The sequence below is a fragment of the Limanda limanda genome, chromosome 5 (assembly GCF_963576545.1).
Source record: "Limanda limanda chromosome 5, fLimLim1.1, whole genome shotgun sequence".
Taxonomy (NCBI): Eukaryota; Metazoa; Chordata; class Actinopteri; order Pleuronectiformes; family Pleuronectidae; genus Limanda; species Limanda limanda.
This window is the reverse complement of record NC_083640.1, coordinates 8,784,872-8,810,414: the sequence shown is the minus strand read 5'-3', so window position 1 is coordinate 8,810,414 and position 25,543 is coordinate 8,784,872. Positions and strand designations below refer to the sequence as shown.

At 43.0% G+C, this 25,543-nt stretch overlaps 1 protein-coding gene across 1 annotated transcript; it reads left to right on the top strand.

Annotated features, from left to right (window-relative positions):
* The first annotated feature begins 1,075 nt into the window (after nt 1-1,075).
* On the top strand, nt 1,076-24,681 carry grk5l (G protein-coupled receptor kinase 5 like). The gene is made up of 16 exons (XM_061071402.1): nt 1,076-1,550; nt 16,117-16,212; nt 16,306-16,418; nt 20,453-20,530; nt 20,794-20,891; nt 21,035-21,127; nt 22,048-22,111; nt 22,211-22,351; nt 22,445-22,635; nt 22,749-22,786; nt 22,908-22,997; nt 23,089-23,297; nt 23,402-23,539; nt 23,768-23,905; nt 24,008-24,139; nt 24,236-24,681. Exons 1-16 carry the CDS (start codon nt 1,499-1,501, stop codon nt 24,317-24,319), a joined length of 1,755 nt encoding a protein of 584 aa, XP_060927385.1. The 5' UTR covers nt 1,076-1,498; the 3' UTR covers nt 24,320-24,681.
* The last annotated feature ends 862 nt before the right edge of the window (nt 24,682-25,543 follow it).

The following is a 25,543-nucleotide window of genomic DNA, read 5'->3' as shown; positions in this document are numbered from 1 at the left end:
AAATGAATAGTACAAGTTATGAGTAAATCTAATTTAACCCTCAATTGACCTTTAAAAAACTTATTTTAGGGGTCTTAGTCAGACAGGGTGGATTAATACAAGGGAAGTACAGTTACATATTAACGGTAGTGTACCATGTACATTTGGAATGGATTATTTCACTCAATCATTTCAAAGCTCTCTCAGTATGCTATATACAGTGCTGTCTCCATATCCTCTGAATCCTCAACACACTTATATGAGAAAAACATGTATAATAGTAATGATTGAAATACAAAACAGTGTTATCTTAAACATTACGTGGAGGAATTTCTGGATTTCAAAGATTCCCAGATTTCTGAGGGCCACCATCAAGAAACAGCTCAACACACTGACCTACATTCAGCTCCACTGATCAATCTGTATTAGTAAAAAACTACTGAACTATTTTGTCACTAGTCAATTTTTAAGCACAAAAGAAAACCAGTCTAACTATTCTTAAGAGTGATTACTGTCATCGGATTTGAATATATTCTTTTTTCCTGAGCTGATTCTCAGATGTACACAATCATCTGACAATCTTCTGGATTAAAAAAAACACTATTCAACATATCCTGACATTTTATAGGGAAAACAATCAAGGAACTAATTGATGGATTAAACATAATGAAGACTGTAATTTTCCAAAGGGTTTCTCTTAAATATATGTGTGGCATTTCGACCACTAGAGGGCGACTTTACCCATTGCCTATTCCCCACCTTGGCTAATCCATATTCACCACTGCAGTATGAAAGCTGCTGATTTGAGCCTCATCTGTGTCTCACACCCACATTTATATCCAGGAATATTATTATCTCAGTGGAATCATGTGATTTTTTTACTGCTATATTAAACTGTAGCAGCTTCGGTGGATCTTACGCTGGTGGCTGTAACAAAGTAGCGGTATAGTTTTACTTGCTGCCAGTTGCACACAACTTCTGGTGGAAGCTTGACGCAGCTGTGACAGAGAGGCCCCGCCCACTTGGATTACGCACAGACCTCGGAGGGAGGGAGGGTGTGCGCTCTGATGTCCTCTCTCTCTCTGGTGCACTCAGCCAACCCCTGCTGTTGTGATGTGAAGCTGGCCGGATCCTGCTCCACAGAATCCGCCGAGAGGGAGCACCCGGTTCTCCTTCGTTGTAATCGGCTGCCTCCAGAAAAACTTCATGGTTCCCCGCATCGGAGCAGAGGTCCCGCACCCGAGTCCCGCATGGAACGACTGCGGGCGGATTGGAGTAGACATGCAGCGCCGCACTTCCAGCCCACAACAAGGAGAACCATGCCCAGTTTACATTGCAAGCAAATCTATGACATCCTGTTTTATCTGTTACGACTTTGATACGTGCGAGGTTTGCCCGGGCACCGACGAGGAGTGAAGAGGACACGCACGGCTCACAAACTGAAGGACGCTGCTGCTGCTGCTGCTTATTTTTTTTTCGCACCAGAGAACCGAAATCCCCTGCATTTCAATTTTTCTTGATGGAGCTGGAGAATATAGTAGCCAACACTGTACTGCTTAAAGCCAGAGAGGGTAAGTTGACCCATGGAGGAGTTGAGTGTAAATAGTGGGGTATGTAGGAGGCCAGGCTGTGGCACATTTTGCGCACAGCAGAAAAGGAGGGAATGGTCGTGTAATGATGACCTGCACTGGAGGTATAGGAAGCAGGTAAACGCTCCACATGCAACGGAGAGAACAGGTCTCCTGCAACAATACAGGAAGGAACACATCAACACACCGATTGCTTGTGATCGGTGTGGACCTGAGATCGGTGGATTGTTTTATTCTCCCCGATTCTGACAGCTCGTCTGCGTTTTCCCACATATGAAAGAGGGAGGGAGGAGGAGGGAGAGGGGGGTGTCTGCCTTCCACATCCGCTTACGCTGTCTGTGCAAATGAATGTGCTCTTTCGCAATATTATACATGCTGAGGAACACACACACACACACTGGAGCAGGGAATAACTTCTTTCTGGAGAGAGGAGGGGGATAAACGAGGGGGCATATGAAGGAAGGCTGATCTGGTGACGTGACTGTTTTGCATGGGGCCTGCACTGAGACACACTGTGGCTCCACCGGTGATATACTTAAGTGTGACAAAAGGCCCAATCATTCATGTCGTGACAATAGAGTGTGAAATAAGAAGGTATATCGTGTCATTAATGTCTGTGTGTGTGTGTGTGTGTGTGTGTGTGTGTGAGGGAGGTGGGGTTGTGCATGGGGCAGGAGGAAGGCCTGCAGGTAAACATCATGCAATCTGACTCCATGATTGTCTCGCATGAATGGGAATCAGTCACTGTGGGTTGTGCAGCCACTTCAATTTCACTTTTAGGGGATTGTCAGCTGTTTGGTGAAACGGTAACTGTCACCTCAAGAAAAGCTGTCTCATGTTTGCGTGAATCTGGCTGCAAAAGAATGATCAGATGTGCTCCAAGCAGTGGCGGATCTAGGGTTTTTTCTATATCAGGGGCCATAAAGGGGCCACCATTAACATAGAGGGGCCAATAACATGCAATTGCTATTTTACGATTCAGTTAGTCGCAGATTTAAGTCATTCCTTGTTTACTGTTAGTTCTATAGCTTTACATTGAATTGTTTGTTTGTGTTTCTTGTATGTGTACATGGCTACATCATGTCAGGCCTATTTCCTGTCGTGTGCTGAATGAATTTAATTTGAATCAGTAGTAAGTGGAAAAAGAAAAATGTGTTGGGTGCTCTCAGTTTTGCAGATCATGACGGCAAAAACGATAAATCCATGTGTTTGATCACTCTGTTGCTTTACATTAAATTTATTTTGAAAATTGCTCCTTGTTCAAGCAAATTGTGCATTTCACAAAAGCATAGTTATTATTGTTAATAAGTGAATCGTTTTTTAAAAGCCTATTGACAGGGGCTCGATACAGTCCAATCAGATTTCAGATAGGGCCAATGCCCTGCCCCTAGTTCCGCCTCAGGATATCCCCTCATATTAAGTTAACTGCAAACAAAGACAATTAAGATGACAAAAATAGACACCTAATTTACGTCTTAGCGGAACAAATGCTAATCTATAAGTGAAGGGGCTTTTTAAAAATATGACAGAGTCCACAATAAGAAGAACAAGCCAGCATTTGTTCTTTCTTGGAACTGGGTTCTGCATTCTTAGATCCTTTTCTGAATCGTTGTCTTTAAAGTCTAAGTGGACTCAGTTGTGTGCCGTATCAAACGTGCACTCACACACCCTCTCTTAAGTGCATAGACAAGTTTCGTTGCATGCAGCATGTGGTTTCATGTGGCAACCGTCTCTGTGGTGTTGCAAGGTGACGCAGGAGAAGACAGAGCGTCGCTGGCGGCCCGGTCCATTTATCTCCCAACGATGACATGTTGGGAGTGTACACAGAGGGCAGAGAGAGTTCCATGGGAATTAATGGGATAATAAAGTGAAACAGGAAGCTGACATGCTGTCAAAACCCTTTTCCGAAGGATGCATTTCGCCTGCACACATCAGCCTGGACATTTGTTTTGTGGGAGCAGAGCACGGCCGGGTCGGGTGAATTAAGCTTCATGAATTAATAAGAGCAGTTAATGACCCATGACAGATCTTGCTTGTCCCCAGCTGCTCCATTGGTGCTCATCCAGCCCCGGCCCCGACTGTGTGGGAGAGTGAAAGGCCTTTTTACAGTTTCACATTAAGGCATGAGATGGTTCTTTGAGTTAATAGCTGAAGCACGACTTTCACCGCAGTTTGATCAATGGCCCCTGCAAATGCAGCCACGTGAGACTGGTTCAACAGTTGAGCTGAGGGCCGTTGCAGTGTGCACATTGAAATATGTCCCAGGTTGTTGTGAGCGTGTTCACAACAACTGGTCATGTTCATTAACGGCCTGAATCATGGGAGGTTTTATCTCGCAGGGCGCAGTGCCAAAGGCTGCGCACATCCCTGGTGCTGGTGCTCGCTCCTCCACGTCTCGCTCATGTGAATGACAGAGAACAGTATACACAGGGGATCATTTTAGGTCACATACCAGCAACAGTGGGAGAATGTGAATAGAGCAAATAAAGAGTGTTTATTCCTGTTTGTTTACGTGAGTGCGTCCTGAGTCCCTAGTTGAACCGAAGCCTGAATCTTGTGTCCTAGACGCATGACAGGAAGGCCCGGCTTACACTGCGTTCTTTGCCTTGTTAATGTCGGCGTCCTCACAACTCCCAAATCAGTAAAACAGTGCTAGTGCCTGTCCAGTGTAGAAATAATAGGCTATTGATAACCCGATGCCAGGAGCAGTGAATGCAGCCTTGAGTTCGCCTTCCATTGCTCTTTGGCTCCTCTGTGTGAGCAGAGACTGAACTGGGTTCAACTGTTGCGTTGTCATTGGTTAGGAGAATTTAGACATGGAAGGTTCAAATCAGCCCCAGTTGCAGATGGGTGTCCATCAGATGTTGGATTAAAAAAAACTTGCGGAGCAGGGGCGGATCCAGGGGTTGGCCCTGGGAGGCAATGGCCCCAGTTGCAATCTGATTGGCCCATAACCTGTCAATGGTCTCTCTTTTTTTTCTTTTTATATATATATATATATATATAAAGTAGTCCCTTAGTAAACATTAGTAGTGGAAAAAAAATTGAAATTGTATTTGCTTTGCTCAAAGCTATAAAGCTTAGAGTGAACAAGGAATTAATTTAACGAGCACCTGATTGAATCAGGAATTGTGCATGGATGCTAGACATATAATTGGCCCCTCTGTGGAAATTGTGGCCCCTTTTATATCCCCCGATGCAGGAAAATCCTAGACGTGCCACTGTTTTGGACCCATCATCTTGCTGTTTCATGATAATCACAGTAGACAATCTACACTTTTTGATTTCTATAGAAAAGAAGCTCTGACCATACTGAACCGTCTGTTGAAGTATCTTACATAAAGTCAAATGCTATTATACTATCAGTCAGATGCAGCCCATAAGCTATTTAATCTAATTGATCGTTACATAACAAACTGAGTGGGCCACCGCCATCCGAGCTCCATCTTCCTGTGGAGCCGCTCTCTGCTCTCTGTGGTAGATGCTTTATGGATGTTGAGTGTGTGGTGAAATGAAACACCCCGATCTCCAGCGTGTGGTCATCTGAGTCTCATCTGACAGCTGCAGCGGGGTTCACCACGTCGGAGCGGCAGGAAGTGCCGATGTGCTCGGCTGTCTCTGCGATCCTGGTCAGCTGAGGAAATGTTGGGGTCACACTCACAGCAGATCAAGAGGAATTTCAGGAAAGTTACTCAGGCTCAGTCATGGATGTTTGTGTCAGTGGCAGTTGGTTTTTAATGTGAGCTGGCACACAGGTAGACTGAGTGTGCAGGTTTACTACCAAGGAAAATGTAGATTTATGTGTGCGTTAGCAGATGAGGGGAGTGGGGCTGAATTCCTTTGTGTAAATGTAACCTGAACTGGGCCGCTCTGACGAAAGCAACATCAGTGCAGTAGACTCTGAGCGTGTGTGTGTGTGTGTGTGTGTGTGTGTGTGTGTGTGTGTGTGTGTGTGTGTGTGTGTGTGTGTGTGTGTGTGTGTGTGTGTGTGTGTGTGTGTGTGTGTGTGTGTGTGTGTGTGTGTGTGTGTGTGTGTGTGTGTGTGTGTGTGTGTGTGTGTGTGTGTGTGTGCGCGTGTGCGTGTGCGTGTGTGTGTGCTTGTGCGAATCCCCATTCACAAGTCTTGTTGGCAGCGGTCGAAGATTCCAAGCCACGCGAGCGAACGTCATCGGCTGTCGAAGTGAATGAGAGCAAGGAGGAAAAACTGCATCGCTGCATCCAGATGCCGTTCTTGAATTGCGGTAACAGAGCCGGGGTATTTAGTTCAGGCCCGCGAGAATGAGTTCCACTCTGCTGCCTGCTGGCTCTTTCATTTGGTCCAGTCGTGTGATTTTGAACGTTGTCTTTACATATGTAAATAATCAAATACAAATCTTAAGAAATGTGGTGCAGTGTTTCACACAGTGGGACCACTACAGTAAAAACTCATCTCCAGGGTAAAACAGCCTGCGTATTTACGCTGATTAGTGTATTTCCAAGTAACTAAGGAGGAACATGATGAGAACATAGCAACTGTTCTCTCAATGTGTTTAGCTTCTTTTTTCCACTCTCAAACAACAGATTTAAATACGTCAGTAGACTGAGAACCAGACTTACTCAGAAAGGGGAAGCCACCAGTACCCCAGTGACATTTTAAAATGGTGCAGGTAGTTGTTTGCAGCCTATAGAGAAATCTCTTTAATGAATCAGGCAGCTTATTTGTAAATGCATGTTATAGATGAAAACTATAAAATGATTTTGAGCTGCAATGATGAGTCAACTAATCGATTCATTTACTGAAATAAACTGAATCTGCAACCATTGACAATTGTCTACCTGCTGAAGTCATTAATGCCACATAGTAGAGTTCCTACTTCCACCAAGTCCCAACAGTTCCCTTAAATTGAATCAAATTGCACACAAATAGAAACAAAAATCCTGGATCTGCCCCACATTTTAATGAGTTCTTCCCTGACTCATACTGCACCCTTCCAATAAGTTGTGTGCAAATCTGTTCATTTATGTTTGTGTAATCCTGCTTACAAACAAACGGACATGGGATGAAAACAAACTATAACCTCATTGGCAGAGGTAAATTTAGGACTAGTGTGCTAAAGAACAAGAAGAAGAATCCAAAGGGTTGAACCTCAATCAATCAGTATCCAAAATGGTGGATTCACAGTCATTCACCGTCTGTGAAGTCCAATAGGATTCAAATACAGTCCCAGATTCTAGTTGCAAACAAGCCCTGATTGAATTCTATTGTGTTGGAAAAAACACCCCTATTTTTTCTTTTTGTTCTACCCCATTGTATTCTCAGGAGGATATTTTCATTAGTACAAACATTACAGGTCAGCTGATTTGTCAATACAAGATGCTATGCATGAGACAAGATAAGCTGAGATAACAAACACGAGGCATTTGTCTGTATACAAGCGATCTGTGTGGGCTCCAATTGTGCACCGCGTCTCCAACTGCTGCTGCAGGGGGGGGGTGAGGGGGTGAGTCGCTTCCTCAACCGAAGCCACTGAAACAAGTCTTGGCAGGCCTGGGGCAGCTGTTGTTGTTACAACTAACAGCACTTTAGTCAAATGAGCTGGGTGACGTGTTCCACTGTGCAGCCGCGACCATCAAACACACAGTGCCGGCTATTGTTGTCCTGTCGGCCGCTCCTCCTCCTCCTGTCAGGTAACCGTCATGAATAATGTACATAAGACATTTTGTCTCTGTTGTCACACACAAACTGTCTCTCTCCCAGACAAGCGGAAAAAAACAAACACTTGCCTGGAGTGCTCCTCCCTCAGGACCCCTCTGAGAGGACGCAGCCGTGACATAATGCCGCCAACTTTTATTGGGCAGAGAGCCCTAATGTAGGGGAGAGTAAAAATACACGAGGGAAAACCAGCTTGTTGTTCCCTCTGATGGGAAAGATGCAAAGAGATAAGAAAAGAATAGTTGTGAAGAATGTCTACAAGTAGCTGCAGGGCTTTTTATGACCCGTTCTTACACATCCCACATTTATCACTTTCCCTCTGAGGTGATTCACTTTGATTCAGAAAGTGGTAGCTGTTTTTATTTAAGTTTTTACCACCAGCAATCATGTCTGCAACACTAGACCCTCAAGACACTGTGTTCACTGTCAGAGTGACTGGAGATATCTTGCTGTCAAGCTGGTGACGCAAAAAATAAAAGTAGAAGGCTGAGACTCGCCATGTCAAAGAAAGAGGGAAAACCTCCTGGATTCGCCCCTTTGTCTGAATCTACTCAAAGATCGAATAGGTTCGGTCTCGGGTCGTACCCAACCCATCCACAAACTCTCATGGAAATCACTTCAGCTTCTGGGTTAACCTGCAAACAAAAAGACGATTGCTGATAAAAGCATCATTACAACATCCACCACTCTGGTCCAGACTGATTCTTCTTGTTTGTTGTTGTTTACTCAAAAACTAATGGACACCACAAAACTTGGTGGAGGGAAAGAAACGATTAAACGTAGGTGGCACTCCCGATCAGGGGGCGGGTACAGGATTGTCTTCTTTTCACTTTCTTTAACATTCAACATATTCACAAATCTTCCTGGGAATAATTCCTGGATCTTGATAATAAAAAATCTGACATGTTGAGGGGAATGAGATTTATGTGTGCAATTAAGTGCTAAAAATGTAAATGGTCCATTAGCAGTTTTACATAATTTAGTCTTCTCAGGTAAATCTGGTTGTGCACCTGAATTCGGGCCGTTAATTTTATTCAGATCATCTCAATACAATTTATTGTTTGTAAGATGATTTCTGACTTTTTCCAGATATTCATCAAAAGACCCCAGGCCTTGTATGTTGGGATAATATGATTATACACCGTTACAATTGCTGTACTGTACTTCAGTTAGATCTGAAAGTGAAACTCAGGTGTTTTCTCTACGTGACTACTTCAGTGTTGAATCATCCCCATCATCCAGCAGCAGTTTGACATGGAGATATAATGCAAAGAACAAGCAGGAATGGCCGTTTCTCTACCGACAATACGCCACAAGGCTCGCTGTGTTTTGAGTAGGAGTGTGACTCATTTTTTCTTGAGTGGAAAAAATTCTGCTCTCTGGCTCTTACTATCTCTATTGTTATTGCTGCCTCTACCCACACACACATATACGTAACTCAGCTGGATGCAACAAGTTCACGCCTGTTCTTTGGGGACTGTCGAGTGGAATTCTGGGAAAGCATAGGATTCGGTTATCTAAAGTGGAAGTGGACAGGGCAGGCTGAGTGGAAGTGCATGGAGAAAATTTGAACAGCTCATCACTGAAGTACTCCAGGAATGCAGCGAGCAGCCGAACTGATGATATCTTACTTTCCGCCATGTCAGACATGCAGGTGATTACTTATGCAGCATTTTATTGTGTCTTGATGTGCTTCCTGTGGTCTGCACTGCTGCCACGTCTGTTTAATGGAACCATCAATGAATATTTGATGTGCATTAATCTGGGAATAATCAATACTGTAACTTTTGAAGCTTCCTCCCCGAATATCCCCTGCTGTATGAAGAGCTAAATGCAAGACAGTGGACATTTTCATTTGCTCCATGCAGACATGCTGATGCACACACAGCACATCACAGAGACGGCAGCAACACGAGGCCATGCCATTTCTTTAAAGTCAAAACAATGCAGCTACAGTCTTACATAGGCAGCCACGTGTCATCTATGGAAGTCTACGCCCTGAGGGTTCTTCATGCTGCATTCTGGGAGAACCTTATGAGCACCTTATGATTTCTAATATTGTAAAAGATATTTATAGAAACAAATTTGAACCTGATAAATGGGTTAAGAAGCTGAAACAGTATTTTCTCTCCGCTCAGTTTAAAGCCACAACACCCTCACCAGTACTTTATTTTCTTTCAAGGGACGTTGAAAAGTAAGTAAAAAGTAAACAAAAAGTCCTTCAAAATTAAAATACCACATTTCATGTTCTACTATTACATATACAGTATATATATATAAATACATACATAAATATCTTACATGTACAACCAATTTTGAAAAGGGGATAAAGAGAGAACCCAAAAGACTTATGAGGACTTGTTGAGGTGGGGGAAGCAGGGCAAAGAGGCCCAAGGTTGCTCATTGTGAGGGTAGTGTGTCTCCGATTTGCCTTTTTCGTTTTAGCTTTAGATACTCACGCACAATCGCACACACACACAGGGATACACAGAATACTGAATGCCAACATCTTCACGGAGAGAGTGTGTTTGTGTGTTTGTTTTTGTGCACGTGTTTGAGGACGAAAAAGGAATCGGTCCGAGAGTCCGAGAGGATAAAAGCAGTTTGAGAAGGGCAACGCAAACACTTTAACCCTGTTTCTGGGATGGACGCACACAATCACACACACACTACACACGCACACGCTGCTACATTCAATAATATCTATCCACACGCACCATTTGTCCCATCAGTTTGATAAGTCTTGTTTTCATTGCAAGCACTTCCATCCATGTTTGCTCACTTGTGATGTAACTGCACAGTTTGACTCGGAGTGAGAAGAGATAAAAATCCTCCCTCGTAGAGATTTTAGATCACTGTGCCATAATGTTCACCCTATCAAAATATTTATGGAGGTGAACAAACACACTAACACCGTGTCAGAGCTCAGGAGTGTCCTATTATGGCCGGCTTCATGTGGACTATGCTCTGTCCTCCTGGTTCTTTATGGATGAGCAAACACCGTGTATTACCCGGCGTGCTCTGTGTGCCGTGTGTGGTGCTTTGATTGGACAACCCACTGGGTTATATAATTTCAGTCTATTGAATGTTTTTCCCTCCTTCACATTCCATATTTTAGATATTTATAGCGCAGGAAACTTGTGGCACCTGACTCTTCCCAGACAGGAAATGTACCCTGCCTTCTTCTGCTTTTGTGAGATTCCTGCCGTCGCTGGCGAGTTTTTCACGCCGTGCGTCTTCCTGCTCGTTCGCTCACGAAAACATTACACACGCACAGAAACGGTGACGCCAGCAACAACTGCCACAGCTCACCAGCTCTGAGGTCATGGACCGGTTTGACCACCTCACTTTGTATTAACACGTCGCTCCTGCCCTTGGGCTGGTTGCTATTTATAGCAGTAATGATTACAAGGACGTAAAGACAGGAAAAAAGTCACACTTGTGGAGACTTTCTCTCGAAGCGTTGTGCAAACGTAGCTGTGGGCGACATGCTACTCACTGAAAACATGTGAGTTATGTTAGTTACTTATACATTCAAGTTAAAAAAAGCCACATTGTTACGATGGAGTCAGATTCAGGTGTTGTTGTCAACGGCATACACAGCTGTACGCTCACATCAATACTGCTGATTACATCTCCCTTTTATTGTCTATGACTGATTTTGACTTTGTGACCCCTTATTAAGTGGTCTAACATGTGACCCCCGCAGTGTTGCCGGATTAAAGGTGCACGTCACAGATGTTTGCTCTGAGCGCGTTCGCAGATGCTACAGCCGGCTCCTCCCGCCGTTATTGCGATGATGAGGAATATGTGGACAGAGAGGCTCGTTCGGCGCGTTAATAATAAGGCGGCTGGACAGCGGGAGTGAAATGACATCATGGTGGAACAGGGCAACAAAGAGTGCCTTCCTGCTATAGTCCTCCCCTTCTGCTATGGTCTGGGCAGCGTTTCCCCATCCCTTCCTGTGGTACAGGGACCACACACACAAACACACACACACTCGCTGCAGTTAAACTGAACCCGAGGGCTAACCTTGACATGTCCTCCAAGTTATTCACATGTAGATAAAAGTGAAGGACAGTGCCACGAGTAATAAGGCCTTAAAGTGTGCTGTAGGGTTTGAGACGTGTTCAAATACGAATCGTAGGGTCTCATTGCAGTGCTGTTGACGGCAGGTATATTTAATAATCTGGTAGAATAGGTTATGTTGGTGCTTAAATTAATCCATATTCCTTTTTATTCACATCTCTAAATCTCTGCTTTTACTGTTCACAAAATAACATGCCAAGGTTTGCACACAACGTATTGCGCAACCCTCAAAACGAGGAATCTGGAAAAGTAATTTGTTTCCTAGCAGCTCCTTTTCTGTCTGTGTTTGCAAGAGATGATATCTACACTGTGTCATCTAGACTTTTTTTTGTGATAAACAGAACTGTCTACTGATAATAATCTCTATATGCATGGCCCTGTGATTGAGGAACAGGATTTAAAAAACACTTGGCCGAGGTGCAGCGAGGAGTCGGAGAAGTCTACCACAATGGTTCTCACTGATCTCACAGTGTCTATAGAGAATGGCACGTATACGCACAGCGCTCCCGCATCACATCCTGTTGCAGATGCTTTTACGTGTATGTCAGGAGGGGCTGTTTAAGAGGTTTGTTTGACACCTCAGAGACTGTATGTCTATGTGTGCTTGTGTGTGTGTGTGTGTGTACATGTGTGTGTGTGTGACAGAGCTACAAACTTGTCTTGTGGCTTTGAGTCTTCTGTGCGTCAACACTCCATGAACATAACCTCACAGCTTAAGCAGGGACGTCTTTAAACGTGTGGACGGATGGGGCCTGCAGGACTGGCCGGGTCGGTTAAATTGGGCATGAGGACATCACTAGAGAGACAGGTCACAGAGGAAACACTGTCTGTCTGTGAGTGTGTGTCTGTGTGTGTGTGTGTGTGCAGAAACACGCACAGATGTTTGGGATGCCGGTAACCCCCTGGTGTTACGCCAGTCGGATGTCATTCCCTCTCTGACCTTATTTTTGCTTCACTTGACGTGCCTTCATGATGTCAGAGCTGCTAAGCAGAAACATAAATAAAGGGCGGCGACCGCACTACCCGCATGGAACAAATTAGACCGGCAAGTTCCTGTGTGCAGCAGCGCAGCCACGGAGCCGTGCATATTTCTATTCATGTGTAAGTGACAGACCCTGAGAAAGCGAGGGCTATTTAATAGAGAAAGAATTAGAACGGGGGAGTGAGGACAAGAGGTTTTATGGACGACATTTACGAGCATGTTCATACTTTTAATAGTCGGGGTTTGTTAAACAGGAACCCAGAGTCACCGACCTGGATGTGAAATTTAAACTTATATAAGTAGAGGTTATTTTCTTACTGGGCCACACTATGCCTTTAAAAATCCCAGTGCTTCCTTTTGAATTGATTTACAACCATTTTGTAAACTTCCTCCTCAGATCCAGTTTGCTAGAGGACGATGGAAAATTGCCACTAACAATGCAGCACAGAGGGACTGGACAGGAAATGGCTTGCTATCTCCAGATGGATCACTTTTTTTATGCAGAATAATTTATTTACATAATATTTGCATGTTAGTGGGAGTGGCTGGGTGTGTTCGTGTGAGGATGTTCTGTTGGTACTCATATTCCTTCCTGGAATAAACAGCTGGGCACGTTGAACATGACTGGCAGGAAGTTTGCATATCCTCTAACTTTCCCATGCTCTAACTCGGTTTACCACACACAGTAAAGAATGAAATGTTATATAAGCCAGTACATGAAAGGAAGCATTTTTGAGAAAAACATTTTTTGTTGCGTTTAGTTTGCTTTGTATACCATCCAATAACATGGAGGAGGCACGATATATGACATACCGCAGCCAACCACCAGGGGGCAATCTAGAGACTTAACTTTTGGGAGTAGGCATGTCGTTCATACAGTCTATGGTTTGGGCTGATTAAATAGATGTATAACAGGAGAAGAAAGCCATTTCACTTTACTTTTAACTAATATTAGCATATTATAGTTAACTTACAGGATAATTATGACGAGCCATTAATAGATGACTTTGTTTGAGTGGTTAAAAATCAGAAAAGGAAGGGAACCACTAATCGAAAGGGATGTTCTGTTGAAATGCTCATTAAGCTGTTAAAGCTGTGACCTCATTCAACCGCAAAACAAAGAGGGTTGAAGTGTGATATGAAGTGTTGAGAAGAGAAATCCTCAAGAAGAAAAGTGCACTGGATTACAGGAAACAGAAGGCGCTGAAGATGACGGCCGGACACGCAACTTAAAAAGAGCAGGAAGGGGAAGAAGAGGAGAAAATATAAAATAAATAGGTTTAGAGGTAAGAAAAGCAAACAGGACACAGAAAGGAAAAAAAAGAAGGAACCACATTATTTGTGGATGTCTCAGCATTGTGTGGAAGTTGAATGCCTGGGTGGAGCGCTGATGTTCTGTACAATTATGTGACATGACGTTGACCCCTTGCAGGAAATCGACGCCATTTGGTGGACACATCCACAAACGCCTTCTCACAGTAGCACAAGTGCATTCATTTTTAGCGCGGTGGCCCCCGTGGGGAATGACCTTCTCTGCTCGCAGTGCCGCTGCTGTGGGTTCTAGGCCGACGTCATGATTTTATTAAAACAGATTAATTATTGGACCACACAGCAGAGAGCGCTGGTTTTGTATTTTGTCACATATTAACTGTTTTCAGAGAGCAAGTGGTGCTTAAATAAGGAAGTGGGCCTTTCACAGCTGGTTTGGTCTGCAGTAATGTTGATGGGGAGCAGGTGCTAGAAGTTAATGATTCTCCTGGGGATATTTTGACTTGGGTTATTAATACATTCGTGCTTTTGTTTGTCTGTGGTGATGTGACCTCCATTCTGGGAGCGGTAGTGACAAAGGGTCCATATATTAAATATCCAACCGGAAGTTTTAACAACACTTGCACTGTAAGCTGCCGTGGATAACATTACTAGTTCACTAGTTAGGGCAGATAACTACAAGTTTACTCGGGTTATGTTAGAGAGCAGAGCAGGTCTTTACTCTAGTAGATCTGCACTTACCTCCGCCAAGGGGGCTGTGTTTTCACCCTGTCCATTAGTTGGATGTTTTTTAATACAAACAATAGCAAAAGAATTCTAACCTGTGTTTTGTTTTTCTTTCGGTTGCATCCAAACAGGTTAAAACCAAAATAACATTTAATTTCATTTTATTCCCCCCACAATAAAAGAACAATGGTATTCCTGCTATAGGGGACATTAAATGTGCTCCTCACTTGTAAAGGATGCTGATGGTTTGGAGGTCAGGAGCTTTCAAACTCAGTGTTAGCCTGGTCTTGTGCAGTATGGACCCATCTGGTGCATATATCTGGCTCTTTATGCCTCTTGTTTTAGACGGATGGAAACTGAACCAGCGTGAGAATTTTCCACTGACTCAGTGCTGATACATGTTTACATTATGTAAAGTATAGTCAAATGTGTGCAGATAGGCAAAAATAAAGAAATGTGATATGTGTTTGTTTATGTGTTTTCCTTGGTGGCAACAGTTGCCATTTGGGAATACAAAAAGAAGACAACAAAACTTACTTAACACTTTAGTAGGACAGCGTATACATAATCAAACAGTTACACTAAAACTCATTATTCACAACGACAGTACATGAGATCTTCACCATTTATCTTAACTGTTTATATCATAATGGATATTATCTACAAATGAGATGTGTAGAGTTCTAACATGAAATCAGATCACGTCAAAGTCACTCCTTAATCGTCACATTTTGTGTCACAAGTTCTGGAGTTTAAGTCCACGTGTCGTATAATAAGACAAAGGCAGCACAGTGTGTTAAAGAGGAAGTCGGAGATAGATTTCCAACAGCAGCGAGGGAAGGGATGAGGCCGTAGCTCAGGAGGATTGACACAGACGCTGCTTAAGCTTTCACTCAGAGGCTCCATCATGACGTCGTACGTCTCACATTCCTGGATTATTACTTAAAGATGTCTGCTTGTCATTGCGTCTTCCGCTCTCATGCTCTCAGTGTTGCCTCTCACATTAGGCAAGCTACTCACAGCCAATTTCCACTGAGCAGCGCGGTTGAAGGAAATCCCTGTCAGTTCATTAGTCCTCACATACTGAGAGCTGAGACTAACATAACATAAGAAGGTACAGCAAAGTGGAGTGGATGTGGAAAACAGGGATATTCAAATTTGGACAATAAAGGAGAAGGAGGGTTTTAACAGGGTTTAGATGGAATAGTTGAGGTAGTCAGAGTATAAGACTGAATCAATTTGATTAATGGATGGCTGCAGAGTATGTTTCCTTCATGGATCCAAAGAGATGACGTGGATGTAAGTGACTTTTGTTCATGATGGTGTTGTGTTGCTGCAGGAAGCTGATGCACCATTATTCAGAGCAGTGGAATCCAGTCCAGTCTGTCAAAGTCCCAAGTTTCTGATGGGAACTGAGCTGGTCGGAATAGGCTTTCTGTCAGCGTGGACACACACAGACACACACTCACACTCACACACGCACACAGACACACACAGACACACACACACACTGTTTCACTTCCAGAAAAGCTACTGAGTGAGGAAGAAGTGGAGCAGAGACAGGAGAGATTTACGGAGGAAGTGGGTTGTGATCTATGAATTATATATACAAGTTGAGACTATGATATCATTCAGGGAGAGCCCACACACAACAACACCCATTACGAGCCCCCCCCCTGCTTTTTAGCCATTAGCCTTTCATTCGGCTCCTGTCTAGTCGAACTCAACTTTTCCCGTTCTTTCTTTCTAACTCTCCGACATTCGTGTCTTGATTTTCTCTGTCTGTCCAGGTGGCGGAGGAAAGCGCAAAGGGAGGAGCAAAAAATGGAAGGAGATCCTTCGCTTCCCCCATATAAGCCAGTGCACTGAGCTGGGGAGCAGCATCGGTACGTGTTTGTGTGCTCACCTGTGTCCGAAGTGTATGTTTAACCACCAGCTTTGTTTTTTAAAGTGTGCACCCTGTTTTCCTCTTTCTGCAGAGAGGGACTATGTCAGCTTCTGTGAGAAACAGCCCATTGGAAGGCTCCTCTTCCGTCTTTACTGTGAGACCAGACCTAAACTGCAACGATGCATCCAGCTGCTGGACGCAATGGTATATGCTTTTGCATGCAAACCCATCTCTTTTACCAGGTGTCCACCATTAAGAATCATGCAATGGAAAGTCAAGAATGAAAGTCAACATTCAGCTCTCTTTTTCCTTTTAATAATCACAATCAAAGGGTCTATTAACAAAACAATTAGATATAGACCATAAATAGACCCTTTACTAACTGCCACACCAATCATAATTTAATAACTAGGAACAAAAGGGAGGTTAAAAGTTTGGACTTCAAAAACTGAACAGTGTGCATGGGCCTCTTGTAAGAGAGATATATATACCAATCGGGGTCAGTCTCAGCTGCCAATCGGGACACTTCACCCCCCTTTTATAGCAGCAAATAACTACAAAGAGAGTGCCTGAACACATCATTGTTGTAAAAAATTATCTAAATGACAGAAAGCGTCTTTGACAAAAATGTATGCAATGTGTACTTTGTACTTTGGCCCATGTACCATATGTTATCATGGAGGACGCTGGATGTACAGCCGATACCGAAGCCAGCTGCGGACACTTTTTGGTACATGTCGTCCATCCTTATATAAACTCTATGTATCTCAAGGAAGTCTTTGTTTTTTGTAATCTTTCCAAAACCCCCCAAAAAGAGATTAAGGAATGGATCAAACATTAACTATAATATTTCATTGTGTTATGTTAACATCCACCCCGTCCAGTACCAACAGCATGACTGCCAAAATGTGAGTAGGCTGCATAATAGTTGTGAGTAATGATTTAATTGGTCTGTGAAGTTTCGACTTTCACTCCAGCAGAACTTGTTTTAACAGCCACATTTGTCAAAAATAACACTAAGTTATCAAATTTTAGCTTTCTCTTGTAAAATAAAACACACTGTTAAAAACATAAAGATCAAACAATAAATCTAAAGCATTATTAGTCTTCTTCGTGGATTATCAGTGGGCCTATGTGATGCTGACTTTTTGTCTTGGACATGTAGCATCACCCTAGTTTGTTTTTTAGCAATATATGAATGTATATGTATTTATTATCCTCTCACATGAGTCTCAGTTTAAAACAAATAAGCAGAAAACATTAAACTTGTTAGCATGTGAGTATTAGCACTGGCCTTCATGTTAAATCTTCAACAGCCAGCTAACAAAGTCCATGGTTGTCTGCTGGAAATTATTTTACTTTTTTTGAAAAAAATCAAAATACAAATTGTTTCGATAAAGATCACTAGAAATTTTTGGAGTAAATGTCGAGTTTTTCTATAACCCTCTAATAAGTAGCATCCATATGTTTCCAGGTGTGACTATGTTAAGAGTAGTGGGGAGAGAACCCAACTCTTCACAGGATGAACACAGGTCTAGAAAACACACACCACTCCACTCTTTCCATTGCACTCACTTTGATTACTACACGGCCTGAATGCACGCCGGCGCTGGGTCATGCAGCCAGAGGAGACAATTAAACTGAGTAGTGATTATTCAACCACCCAGATCCCACCTCCTGCCGGCCTGTTGCCCCCATGCCCTCTTCCGTCGATCCCTCTCTCTCTGTGCGTCTAGACAGAAAAACCTCGCACATGACACATTAAAGTCTTTATCTATGCCCAGAATATATTTGCCGGGTATGTGACAGGGCAGAAAGGACAGCATTGTTTCCCACACTACCCCCTTCCAATCCCTACGCCCACCCAATCCAATCCCCTTGCACACCCCCTCCCTTCTCGCCCGTCCCCCCCTGCTGTGCTGATCCACTGCGAGGGGGAAACCACTCAGAGGCTAATTCTGCTCTCCATGCGACGAGAACCTCGGAGCTTTGTCCTTGTCACTTCACTGACAATAGACCAGACCTGAGGGCGATTATAACCGGGCAGGAGACTGTATTTCAAGTGATTAAATAACATGCAACATGTGCAGCTATGAGGTTTAATAGAAACCGTTTTATTACGTCATCCATGGTCAAGTCAAGCTTGTCAATATGTGCGTCAAGATCAAATCTGAGATACAAGACAAATTAATGACATGAGTGGAAATATATAAAATAAGAGGATCTTTCAAATGAATATTAAAAAGAAGTGACATTTCAACATAGATACAGTAGTCACCATACTTACTTAACAGAAAGTTAGTCAATTAGACTGGTAATTTCAACTCCACTCCCACTTTCTCCCAGACACATGGGAGGGTCCATAGCAATCAAGCTGATGATAAAATGAGAATAAAATACTAAGATAATTATTGAGCTCATCAGAGGAAGCCATTAAACCATGAACACGACCATTGAGTAAGAGGGAGATGTTGTGTTTGAGATTCTGTGAGCTTCAGTGTTTCCTATTCCATCATTAGAAGGAGATTGTGTGCACAATTTATATGTGTGCTTTTGTGTGTTGGATCCCCTCTGCTTCCAAAAGGGTAAAGGGGCGTTTTCTTTTCCCACCAGCGAAGGGGGGGTGTCAGACGGCTCATTTACTATTTTTGTGTTTGTGTGTGCGTGTGTGTGTTTGTGTATGTGTGTGAGTGAGTGCATGAGGTGGCAATAATCCCCCCTCTCTCTTTCAATGTTGTTTCGTCGTACTATTTAATATATTTACATATGTGCCTTATATACAGTGTGTATGCTTTGCATGACTTCTTTATCCTTTGTCCGAGGTGTCAGTGACGCTGTGGCTTTTTAAAGCCTGTTTTTCCATAATGCTCCAGGCTTATGTGTGTATGTACTGTCTATACACATGAGTGTGTATGCGTGAGTTCTGTAGTGGAAAGTCGGTGACACTGGTGTGACACACTGTGACACTCCAGGACCTCACGGAATCCCGCCGTGTTTACTGTGTGGTTGCCAGGCAACACAGGACCATGTTGGGAAAAAGCCACAGACAGAGAGAGTCGGGCCAGTGTGCAGCGTGGGCGCCGTGCAGCCCCCTCTCCTCCCCCACCCTCCCACCCCCCCAACCACCTCTTCTGAGCAGTTGAAATGCTCTCTACGAAATGCATCAGAGCACTTTTCATGTTGTCGCCTCTCGGAGATGTTCAGTATGTTCAGTGAGTAACGGGCCGGACCTGTTTGTGTCAACAGCTCCGTACGTTCAGACACACGCCGCCAAGAGCAGCATATGTTTATGTGAGATTGACAGCGACACACAGATCCAGAGAGAGAGAGTGGTGTGTGTCTGTGAAGAGTCCTCGTCACCACTGATCAGCAGCTAATCAGCAGCTACAAATTTAACAGATTATGCTTTTTTTCTCATTAAAGGCAGAGAGAGAACTTGACCAATGTTTGACTGTTTAGTTTTTTCTCAGCTGGAAATGGGGGAGGGGCTTGTGATTTTGGTCTCCACTGATGGAATTGAGTTAAGTCTATTTGATTAGTGGTAGATTTTATCGAAGAAGGCAACGGTTTTGTTTGTGAATTCATGTTATGTAAGAAGTTGTGTGTTTTTTTCCTAATGAATGCTATTATGCTGCTGCAAGAGCATTTTTACTGTCCAATTAGGCTTCACCTTTTTTTAAGGATTGATTGGTTGTAACCATAGACTGTATATATAAAGGGTTGTAACTAACAAGTAAACGAAGGTTTAACTTGAACTAACTATTAAAATACTTTTACGTTCGCAGGCTGTGAAAAATAAAAGTTCTGTTGATTCTTATTATCATTTATGAAAGTTAACTAATAAGAAACAGAAGTTGGAAAATTGTTAAAAGAGTTAAACATTTTTTCAAGTTTACATTTGAAATGTAAAGCATTATTATATGGTTTAGGAATATATTAATTGTACATGATTAATTACAGCCTATATAATAGGTGATGTATTCATTTGTTATAATCTTAACAATACTACAAGTCCCAATCGAAACCCAGACTGCTGGAGCCGGGAATCAAACTACTGACCCTCCGTTTAGTGAATGACTCGTTCCTCCTCGTGAGCCAAAATCGCAGATTAGAGTGTAGAACCCACACATCAGTACATGGGATCTTAAGACAGAAAATAAATTCAATGCTTTCATTATATATGTTGAGGATCATATTTGGAGGACAGTGTTAATGAACTTTATTTTGTTTTTTTTTAGGAAGACTATGAGGTGACACCTGATGAAAAACGAAAAAGCAGAGGGAACCAAATCATCAAGACTTTTCTCTCAGAACAAGTAAGTTCCTTTATCTGATACATTCATTAGCCTCTAGATATTATTTATTTCACAGTGTATTTAATAACCTTTTACAGAGATTAATGTTAAATGTACAATAATAACAGTGTTATTTTTGCACAAAGTAATCACTGGTACTGTTCTGTGCTCAGTGAGTAGTAATGTATGTTTCTCCTCAGTCTGAGCCCATGTTTGTGATTAAACGTGATGTATTTGTGTGTGCGCGCGTATGTGACTGTGTGTGTTTACATGTGTTGATGTAGTCACCTCAGCGTGTAGACATAGCAGAGGTCTTTGCAGACCAGTGCAGAGAGAACCTCGAGCTCAGTCCATGTAAGGAGATCTTCGACAGCTGCCGCAAGTGAGTTCCACTCTGTACCTCCCCGCTCACCTGTCGACGGGACTCTCACCTGTCTCTCCTCTGCCTCCTCTCTTTATTTATTCACCTCGCTCATTGTATTCTCAGTTGTAAGTGTTAAGTCTGAGCCTTGTGTATCTGACCAGGGTCGTTCATGACTACCTGAGTGGAGCTCCGTTTGAAGATTACCAGAACTCCATGCACTTTGACCGGTTCCTGCAGTGGAAGATACTGGAGAGGTCAGTAAGCATTTCTTTATTATACAGGACTGATTTTATAGCCATATATTCAAAATATTCAAATCCTGAGAGCACAAACAGCCGATAGGATTTGGTTTAACGATGTTGCTGATAAACAAACAAACCAACAAACAAATGGACAGAGGTGAAAAAATAGCCTCCTTGGCAGAGATATATATTCTGTTCAAAGACTTAAAGGCGTGTGAGTGAAATATAAATGGGACAAAAAACTAAATGTACTTAATAAATCAAGAATGAAAATACTTAATACTTGATTCATTTTAAATGTTATATATTATTTTTGTATAGTTAAACAGATTACATTGTATTGTTTTTATATATACTGGTTATGAGTTTTGTTTTGAAAAAAGTATATATATAAAATGTAAAATTACTAGTAACTATAGCTCTCAGATAAATGTAGTTAAGTAAAAGTACAGTGTTTATGTAATGGAGTCGAAGTATAAAGTAGCCTAGCACAAAACTTCAGTACTTAGTTACAATTCTCGACTGTCTCTTTCATGTTTCTATTTATGACAAGATTGACAAAAAAAAATTGTCGTAGTAAATTTGGAATAAGAAAAGCCAACCGTTTTCAAGTTAATATGATGTTGTAGATACTAGCACATGTAATAACTGTGACATGGCAGTTGAGAGAGACTCTTTAAAGAGCGTGATGGCTCCCAGCAGGAAAACATTTCCTGCAAAGTGTATGCGAAAGGCAGTTAGAAGTAAACAGCAGGCTCTCAGCGCTGCCTTGATTGCATCTGTGTCTGGAAAGTGAACTTGTGTCCAGGGGGCCCCACCCTCAACAGGAAACAGACTCAGGATGGTATTGAGTTCAGTAGATAATATCTCTGTCATAATCAATACTACATGAGCATCTATTAATGGATTTGGCTGTGTCTGTGTTCTGTCAGGCAACCAATCACGAAGGACACATTCAGACAGTACCGAGTGCTGGGCAAGGGGGGGTTCGGAGAGGTAAGAGATGATGATGATGATGATGATGATGATGATGATGGAGCCTATTGTGATTTGAATAAAAGTAATATTTGAGATTTCCTTTTCCTTTTTTTTCAGGTGTGTGCCTGCCAGGTCAGAGCGACGGGGAAGATGTACGCCTGCAAAAAGCTGGAGAAGAAGAGGATAAAGAAGAGGAAAGGAGAGTCAATGGCGTTCAACGAGAAACAGATTCTAGAGAAAGTCAACAGTAGATTTGTTGTGAGTCAATAAAAATAAGTGTTATTTGCAGCACAGTGCACTCAAGAACTTTGTCTGTTCTCGGTCTAAGTCCTGTACCACCGTGTCTTCCAGGTGAGCTTAGCATATGCCTACGAGACCAAAGACGCTCTGTGTCTGGTGCTGACCATCATGAACGGCGGAGACCTGAAGTTTCACATCTACAACATGGGCACGCCGGGATTCGAGAAGGACAGGGTCCAATTTTACGCAGCTCAGATCTGCTGTGGACTGGACGACCTTCACAGGGAATGTATTGTCTACAGGTAGGACTGTCTTGAATAAATGTTGAAGAGGATCATGTTTTATAGAATATATCTGAGTGTGCATTGATACTTTTGTTCTTCGACACCTTGCTGACCACTGTGAATTATTTCAGGGACCTGAAACCAGAGAATATCCTATTAGATGACAATGGTGAGTTTACAGTTAACAGCATTTTCGATTTTGCTCCTGATGCACAATTTTAGACGAAATTTTGTTGCCGGACTTTGAATAAATTAAACGTATAACATTTTAATGCTCATCGCTGTTGTAGGACACATCCGTATTTCTGATCTGGGGCTGGCCATCAAAGTGCCTAAAGGGGACCTCATCCGAGGCAGGGTTGGGACTGTTGGTTATATGGGTAAGAGACATCTCAGTCAACATTGCTGAGAGTAATTATAAAGCAAATGCAAGTTCATAAACACAACAACCCATTTCCCATTCCTCTCTAGCTCCGGAGGTGATAAACAATGAAAAGTACGGCATGAGTCCTGATTGCTGGGGTCTGGGATGTCTCGTCTACGAGATGACCGCTGGACGATCGCCCTTCCGCGCCCGCAAAGAGCGAGTGAAGCGGGAAGAGGTGGAGAGGAGGGTGCAGGAGGATGAGGAAGAGTACAGCGACAAGTTTACAGAGGACACCAAGGCCGTCTGTAGATTGGTGAGGCTTGAAGCAAAGATGTTTGTACAGAGATAAGGGTTGAATCATATAAAAACAATAATAGCGATTTGAACAATGATTCATCTTTGTTTCCTCTCATCCAGCTGCTGACCAAAGACCCCAAGCAGAGGCTGGGGTGCCAGGCAGATGGAGCAGCGAGTGTCAAGGCCCACGCATTTTTCAAAAACATCAACTTCAAGAGGCTGGAGGCTGGAATAGTGGAGCCGCCCTTTGTGCCTGATGTGAGTAAAATTCATATGACTTCGCGCTTCAGTCAATGCCACTGCTGAAATCTAGTATGTAACCTTCTCTGTTAATGCTTACGCCAAGCAAATGGCCACTAGCGGAACATTTAGTCATTTCAAGAACAGCCTATCAAATTCCAATGTTCTAAATGATCTATGAAGATAAACTTGTCTCCTGTTTTCCCTCTCAACCCCCTCCTTCTCGTGGTCATTGCCCTCTCCCAGCCTCGGGCAGTGTACTGCAAGGATGTTTTGGACATTGAGCAGTTCTCCACGGTCAAGGGAGTAAATTTGGACCAAACTGACAATGACTTCTACTCCAAATTTACTACAGGCTGCGTTTCCATCCCATGGCAGAATGAGGTAAGTGTGTGCACTGGATGTGACATGTTCAAGTGCTGGGTGGAATAATTCACTTACCAAAATTATCTCTCCTCTCCTCTTCTCTCCTCTCCTCTCCTCCAGATGATAGAAACTGAATGCTTCAGAGATTTGAATGTGTTTGGGCCTCAAGGGGCGAGACCCCCAGATCTGGACTGGAATCAGCCTCCAGAGCCGCCCAGACGCAGCCTGTTGGACAGGATCTTCAGGAGGCATGTAAGTGTAACACACCAACAAATATAATAAACCCAAGTACACATTCCTACACATGTAATCACTCCATCTCCCTTTTTCTTCCACTTTCTGTTGCAGCACCCAGAGGTGTCTATTTCCCAGAGCCGTGTGCAGTCTTCCAGTGTGAACTCTGTGGACTCCATGTCCAACTCTGCCCCCTAGTGGCACAGTGACTGTGTGGGAGCCACACACACACAATGGGAAGGAGCTCCGAGGGGCTTCCCTGCTGCTGATTGGTCCACATCCGGGGCCTGAGCAGCAGCCGGAGACAGCCTGTCTAATAGCCTAAATGGTCAGCCCATGGGGTGGGGGTGGGTGACCGGGCCCTTAGACCCTGGGCATTTGTATTGGGATGGTCAATGTTGCAGAGACGTTTGGAAAATATTCGGACTAACCTAACTCACCCTCAGGATTGTTGGACTATAGAACAGAGCCACTGATGTTGATGAAAACAGGTTAAGATAGAAAACAAGCTAATATTCAGGGGATCCACTGTATAATAAAGACCGCCACAGGGAATAGAAGATGGGGTCTTAGTGAATTTTTTTGTTTTTTTTCAGAAACTTTTCTCTTTTGCTCATTTTCAGTCCTTTACTTTCTGGCCTGTATCTTGTACCAGTATCTCTTTCCATTCTATTTACCCCCCTCCGGGCATCACCATCTGTACAACTCATACTCTTAACTTACTCTTTCCCTGTATTTCCACCTCCCATACCTCAGATCACTCCGTAAACATTCAGAACACGTGCACCTCGACAACCTCAACACATGATGTACATTGCCTTGCGTACACTCAGGCCAAAGACGAAAGTTTAGTTTTGTGATACAGTTTTCTTGTTGATTTTGAAGGTCTTCTAGCAGTCGTTTAGAACCACAGGAGGATCAGAATATGTGATCTGTTTTATACACTTTCTCTAAATATGAGCCTGCAGACATATCATACTGCTTAAAGCACACATACAGCACACACTTATACACACACACACACACACACACACACACACACACACACACACACACACACACACCCACACACCCACACACCCACATACAGAATAGTGAGAATTGTGCTGTTTTCATTGCATGGACAAGTGTAAGTATGGACAGCTGTATCCCTTTTGCTTCTGCATACCTCATTCCACTGATGTTAGCATTGTATACACACAGACGTCTCCCTCGGTTTACAGTGTCACTTTATATTTGACATTATGTGGAGTTTTAAAGAAAAGTAATGAATATGCTGTACAGAAACGAGAATCTCTTCTTTTGTTTTTGTTTTTCTGTTTCTGTTTTTTCTTTCTCCTCAACTTTCTGCACAGTCCCCCCCGTGGAGTGGAGAGCAACACATGCACTCAGCCTGACTTACAGTTTGCACAACTTAAAAAT

Coding starts and splice junctions, on each gene's coding strand:
- grk5l (XM_061071402.1), top strand. CDS start 1,499: ATGGAGCTGGAGAATATAGTAGCCAACACTGTACTGCTTAAAGCCAGA. Junction 16,213..16,305: donor TGAGCTGGGGAGCAGCATCG/GTACGTGTTTGT, acceptor CTCTTTCTGCAG/AGAGGGACTATGTCAGCTTC. Junction 21,128..22,047: donor CAGTGGAAGATACTGGAGAG/GTCAGTAAGCAT, acceptor GTGTTCTGTCAG/GCAACCAATCACGAAGGACA.